At 44.2% G+C, this 6563-nt stretch overlaps 1 protein-coding gene across 1 annotated transcript; it reads right to left on the reverse strand.

Moving 5' to 3' along the window:
- Nucleotides 1-344: 344 nt before the first annotated feature.
- On the reverse strand, nt 345-5265 carry BLOC1S2 (biogenesis of lysosomal organelles complex 1 subunit 2). The gene is made up of 4 exons (XM_019556269.1): nt 5114-5265; nt 3066-3185; nt 2294-2398; nt 345-996 (listed from the first exon to the last, which is right to left on the reverse strand). The coding sequence occupies exons 1-4, from the start codon at nt 5154-5156 to the stop codon at nt 965-967; spliced, it is 300 nt and encodes a 99-aa protein (XP_019411814.1). The 5' UTR covers nt 5157-5265; the 3' UTR covers nt 345-964.
- Between the last annotated feature and the right edge of the window lie 1298 nt (nt 5266-6563).

Raw genomic sequence — 6563 nt, forward strand, 5'->3', positions numbered from 1 at the left:
GAAGTGCAAGAATTATTGCAACAAGCTGTTGCACTGAAATTATGTTGTAGGGTGGAGATGGGCAGATAAAGAAACCAACTAAAACAGCTGATCAGCCAGGTGGGAAGGCAATTGAGTTACTTTGCATCCCTAACTGGGAGCTGTCCAAGTGAAAGTCCTTTGAGACAAATGCAGGTGCATCTAAAATCTCTTGATTATCAAAACCAAATGTCAAAGTATGCTTATCTTGTCCAGTGATCCTTTGATATGCAGTAACTTTTACCAGATAATTGTGTATGCTCTATTGTTTTAAAAAGCATGAAAGTTTAACAAAACAGATGAGGAAACATGCTATAGACATTTACTGAGGAAAAAAGTACACAACATATCTAAGTTTTATTGTAAAGCCACTGTAAACATTCTCTCCACAGCAACAAGTAATCTAGATAAAGAACAAACTTAAAAGTTTCCAAAACTGCACTCACAACTCTGAAAACCAAGGACTTTAGATAATTACAGATACAAGATTTCCAAGACATGTGCCTCAAGGTGAGGAGGAAGCAACTTACTTTAGAGAAAGTTCAGGTCCTGCAGCTGTAGAGAAGTCTTCAAGGGTTACAGAGATTTTTTTTGTACAAGGCAGTATGCCATATGATGCTCAGGAAGTCAAATGCAATAGTACATCAGCACGCAAGAGCTTAGTGCTGATTTCAGCTTTCTACTACAGCTCAGTAACACAGGCAGTAAAAGCACATTTGTGAGAGAAGGGAAAGTTTTCTAGTTTTAGAAGGGATTAACAAAGCAAAATTGCAGGAGATATCTGGACTAGTAATCAGCTCCTCAGGTAAGCCAATCCCCAAGTGCACTGTTCTTCCAGAAGTAAGTGCTCCTGTGCCTTGTGCAACTTAAACCTCAGCCCACAAACCTTCTTCTCAAAAAAAAAATCTTGTATTTAGGAAGTGTCTTTTTTTTTTTTTTGTAGGTTTCACCGTTTCTCCAATTTTTTGTACTTTGCTTCTGCAAAAGAAAATCAGAATATCGGTTATCACTAAGACAAAAAACCCCCAGTTTTAACCCCCCTTTAATTTCAAAGTAACAGGAGGGACTCAGGGCAGTTTTTCAAAAGGCATTTTAGGCACTTCTAGTTGCTGATAATATGTTTAAGAGTCCCCACGTTTACCCAGATTACCTAAATCCTATTTGTTTCAATGAAATTTAGTTAACCAATGGAATTTTAAAAGCACCCATTACCTTTGAAAAGCTAGCCCTAAGTGCCTTCCATGATTGTAATAAGTTGCATTAAAATAGTGTCCACACTACTGTCAACTTCCACATAAAGTAACTTCTAGAGGTGCACTGATATATTGGTTCATATCGGATCGGCACTGATAAAAAGAAAATTAACGTCATCAGCAACTGGCTTTTTTTGGTCAGCGTAGCCAACGTCACCAATAAATGCTGTGTGCATGCATGCAGACAGGATTGCAGCCTGGCATCTTGGAGAGCAGTGTCTGACCTGTTGCGGGGGGGGGACGGGACAGGGGAGGGAAGGTGTTTTGGTGGGGGGTAGATTGAGGCCCCCAGGGTGGGGACAGGTAAGCTCTTCATTGCTGTATGCGCCCCCAAGGGAGGCATGGGGGGGCATGTGCCCCCTGGATTTGTGCGCAGGGCAAGGGTGGGCTGCCTGCTGCCGGCTGGTTGTGCCAGCCTCTTCCCAGCAGGGGGACTGGGCTGGGGATGCGCTTGAGATGGGTGGGGGTGAGACAGGCAGCAGCGGCATTGGGAGGGGGGCTACAGCTACTCCAAAATTCACCATAACCACCCTGTAGCCCCCCTGAGGTGCATGCAGCAGCAGAGAGCTGTCCCCCTCCACATGAGCTGCCCATGGCTCCATCCCACATCCTGCCCTGGCTGGGAAGCGCCTGCCCCTGATCTACCCCCGCCATGCCCTTTCCCTTTCCCCTCTCACCCGCATCACTTACCAGCTGGATGTTGCTCATCAAGCTGCTGGGCTGCATATCAGTTATCAGATTGGTATTGGCTGATATGGCTGGTTAACAATCAGCCATCAGTATTGGCCAAAAAAATCTTTATCAGTGTACCCCTAGTAACTTCTAACTTATCCAAGTTATAACACGCTTTTTGCTAGTCTTAAAAAAGTGCTACAGTCCAAATTCCTTAAAGCAGAACAACCCTATATTACATTTTCAACGTAGACTACTCAGTCCCTTTAAGGAATTACTCTTAGCTTGTGACAAGCGCACTGTATATTAGGCCACCCTGCCCAATAGTAACAGTACAAGAAAATAGTTACCAAGTCTTTTTGAATACGCGTCCAACTTATAGGCTGCTTGCTCAAGAGCTGCCACTTGTTCCTCAATGAGGTTGATCTGCTCCAGATATGGCTGAAGAGCAGCATCTTAAAAAAAGGGAAGAAAGCGGTATCCATCAATTCTTATTAGTTCACCCACAAAAATTATCTCAGACGTGACACAAGTTTTTCTGGATATTCTTTGGACAGAATATTTTAAAAAGGCAACCAAAAAAAAAAAATCAAAGAACCAAGTACGAAATTAAAAAGACTATAATAAAAAAATGCTCATAAACTCACCACCAATGGAAATACAATGGGAATAAATGCAAAAATCACCCCGAATTCTTATCAATTCACCGTTCATTGAAATTTTATTAACCTCCACCTCACTGATGATGCAGAAATATATTATTGTACCCCACATGCAAATGATGATGCTCGAGGACCAAGCTTAAGGGCATGAATTAACTCATTATCCAGTTTGCCCAAGACCAAAGAAGGATCCTATAGCAAAGGTGAAAATACAATCCATGTTTCCTTACTCCAGTTTTGCTTACCATAAAGCCAACCTTCCTCTCCCGCAGAAAAGCGAAGGGATGAATATCAATTCTATTCAGAGTGCTCCTTTCTTTAGCAACACAAAATATGACACATTATGGATTGCAAATCCATTCTGGAGGCCTGTAAGACTCTACAGTCTCCTCTCCTTAGAAGTTTCATTTACTGCATAACACAACTTTTACTATACTCCTTTCCAATTTGTTTAACTTACATTTTTGGTTTAAGTCTTTCAAGTTCCGACTAATGTTTATAGCAATATCTTTCATTTCCAGGTATTTCAAGCTGGTCAATTTGTTCATGTTTTCCAGAAGTTTGTAGTCTTCACTTGTGGCTTTAAGAAAAGAAAATATTTACAGCTTTATTCAAAGCCCAAACAGTTTGGATACAATGGGCAACTTATTTAGATTTCAAGACGAAAGCAGTACAAAACTAAGAACAGCTTAGCCATTAATAAAACTCCTCGCAGAATGCGCTCTGGAAAAAATATTTTGAGAACTGGAATTTCCAAATGGATTGACAAATAAATGTGACACATTCAACAAGAAATACAGACCTTCTAGTTACGTTCATTTCTACAGTATCTATTGTTCTAGAGATAGCTACTTCAGAGGCCTTGAACATGAAAGCTGATCTGCATGAATGAGCACTCTGGTCTAACTATAGATGTTTAAATGACACAGGTGGTGATATGTGTGTCCATGCAACAGCTTGCAAGATTAAGACTTAATACATCAGACACTGTGTTTTGGTAGGGGAAAAAAACCAAAAACAAATCCTAGAGTCAGAACTGCTTTATTAACCTTTATATCTTTCACATTGCACAGATGCTTCAATTCCTCAAAGTATCATTAAAAAATGAGAGAGAGTGTGCAGGAGAATTAATTCTGGTACTAGGGATATGCAAGTTCAAATGCCTGTTTTATCAGAGACTTCCTATGTATCATAGTACATAGGGTCAGAAGGAACCTAAACAGATCATCAGGTCTGACCCCCCTGCCCCGGGCAGAAATGGGTGCTGGGGTCATATCACCCCAGCCAAATATCTGTCCAGCCTCCTCTTGAAGGCCCCCAAGGTAGGAGAGAGTAACCACCTCACATGGTAACCCATTCCAGAGCCTGGCAGCCCTATCTGTAAAGTAAAGTAATGTCTCCTGATGTCCAGCCTGAACCTTCTAACAATTTGTAGCCATTATTCCTACTAACCCCAGGCTGTGCCCGGGGGAACACAGCCTCCCCCAATTCTCGCTGGCCCCCCCAGTGAGTTTGTAAACAACCACCAGATCCCCCCTCAGCCTTCTCTTGGGAGGCTGAATAGGTTCCGGCCCTTTAGCCTGTCTTTGTAGGGCCTGCCATGGTGCCCCTTGACCACATGCATGGCCCTCCTCTGGACCCTCTCCATGCTGTCCAAATCCCTCTTGAAGCGCGGCGCCCAGAACCGGACACAGTACTCCAACTGTGACGTGACCAGTGCCGCATAGAGGGGAAGGATCACTTCCCTGGACTTGCTTGTGATGCATCTGGAGATGCACGACAAGGTGCGGTTAGCCTTACTGACCGCTTCCTTGCATTGGCAGCTCATGTTCATCCTGGATGAACCCTGAGCAACGTGGGTTGCCTGCGACCCACAATCCTGAACAAATCACTTTGCAGAAAGATCTGTGACCCTGAGCAAATCACTTAGGCCCAGGTCCTCAAAGGTATTTCAAAATGAATTAGGTACCTAATTATTAAGCTTTTCTGTATCTTTGCTCCTATCTGCAAAGTGAGAATAACTGAATTTCTCTACCTCTGCCTGATATGAGGAAGACAAATACATTAGCTTGTGAGTGCTCAGATATGACAGTAATGGGGGCACTAAAAGTATCCAAGAGTCATACAAACATGTTTAAGGCTTTGCTGATTTAGGGCTATATACAGTAGGTTAGGACAGAGGGATTTTCAAAACTTGCCCACCTTGGACAAGAGGATAGCTGCCAAGGAACATACCACAGTGGCTGTTTGCAATTTAGCAATGTTAACATAAAAACAACAAAGATTTTAAGAGATCGGAAAACTAAGCTGCACTGGGTTCTGTACTGAAGGACCATTTGAAAGATTGGCATGACTGTTTGGAGCCCTCATTAGCTTTGGTAAAATCAGATGTTCTTTTATCTCAACCCACGTGGGTAGCATTTTGGCAAACTAAACAGGAGATATTGTTTTTTAAACAGTTTTGATCAAAGCTAGTAAAATGTCTGTTAGCTTCACAGTTGGCCTTACCTGTCAGTTCACCTGTTAAATAGGTGGCCATTTTGCTGAACATATCCTTACACAGCTCATTGATATCTGCTTCTGCTGGTTCCTTAGCCTCTTCTGCTGTCTCAACAGCAGGATCCTCTAATCAAGATACAGAGAGGGCAGAGGTAGTGGAAAGTAAAATAGCAGAACACATACAAGGAAAAGACAACACAGACCTTTTTGCAATGTTTGCCTTCAGCATATGGTGTACATTGAGGATTAAAAGAGCATTAATCCCATACCCTTATCTGTAAAACAGTCTGAAGGTGAAGTTCAATAGATTTGGCTTTTCAGTTACCCTTTAGGTTACAAAGAAAAAAGTTACTCTACTTCTAACATAAAGGGGACGCAAGAGCAACATGGAGAAAGGGATCTTTCAATGTGATTTTTCCTACTGGTTATATCCAAGCTCCTCTCTATCTTTTTTATCCTTAGTCGCGGACGATTGAGAATTCATCTTCCCTCCCTCTTCCCCAGAAGGCACTGCAAATCCTCTGATGCTTGTCTGCTGAATTTCCTCTCCCCTCCCTTAAACCCTTAAAGAAGTGCTTTTTACCAGCGGTTTTCACCTGATAATCTCTCCACCCTTTCCTTTACTGGAGCCTCACCTTTGCATGGCTTGATCCCTGGAAATGCCTCAGCTTTAATTTATCTATTTATTCTTTCAAGGAAAAATGTTCACTCTGGAGTCAAATCAGCCAAATCGATTACAAATCTGCGAGTCATTCAAGAGCCACATGTGGCCTTGCTACCGGCCAGCATCCTCCACCGCCGCCCGGGGCTTCAGATGCTTCCAAATCCTTTGGCAGTCATCCTACGTGCCTGGAGTTTGGATGCCCCCGTGTTTCGCTTACCTTCAGCTGCAGGAGCCAGCTAGAGAGAAGTCTCCCATTCCCACAAAATCGGCGTATAGCCGAGATCTTTCCACTGGAAGCGAAAGCAGGAGGCTAGCTATGCCTTATGACCCTGCACCCTTGTGGGTACCCTGCAAGTGGGTTTTCCCCTGCCACTAGGAAAAGCACCATGGTGGCCTTGGTATTTCCCCTAACGTGATTTATACACCAGCTGGGGGCAGCTCACAGCAAGAGCACAGAGTTAACTTAGGCAGGGGAGAACGACAAGAGAAAAGGGAGTGACATGAGAACCAGAGGCATAAGGGCAATGTGCACCGCACTCGCCGGGAAGCTGCTTTCTACAGAAAGCAGGGGCGAGGCCGCAGCCCATCTGGTTGGGTTGTGATGTGGGCACTCTCCCACCACCACGGGCTCTGCTGTCTGGGGCAGGGACGAAACTCCCCGCCCACTTTCCTGCTACGTATCCGGGCTCGGCTTTTATCTAAGGCAGGAGCGACACCCCCTGGCCCCGGGGTGGAGCCGGACGCGGCCGGGCCCGGCGGCGCTGTGCTAGGAGGCCACGCCGGGCCGGGCCTGGG

The sequence above is a fragment of the Crocodylus porosus genome, unplaced genomic scaffold (genome assembly GCF_001723895.1).
Source record: "Crocodylus porosus isolate Cpor-Errol unplaced genomic scaffold, CroPor_comp1, whole genome shotgun sequence".
Lineage (NCBI taxonomy): Eukaryota > Metazoa > Chordata > Crocodylia > Crocodylidae > Crocodylus > Crocodylus porosus.

Bases quoted from the DNA above. Each gene is read 5' to 3' on its own strand.
- BLOC1S2 (XM_019556269.1), bottom strand. From the start codon at position 5,156: ATGTTCAGCAAAATGGCCACCTATTTAACAGGTGAACTGACAG. The intron at 3,186-5,113 runs GTAAGGCCAACT...CTTTTCTTAAAG, and splicing joins TTTAACAGGTGAACTGACAG to CCACAAGTGAAGACTACAAA. The intron at 2,399-3,065 runs GTAAGTTAAACA...CCTTTTTTTAAG, and splicing joins GAAAGACTTAAACCAAAAAT to ATGCTGCTCTTCAGCCATAT.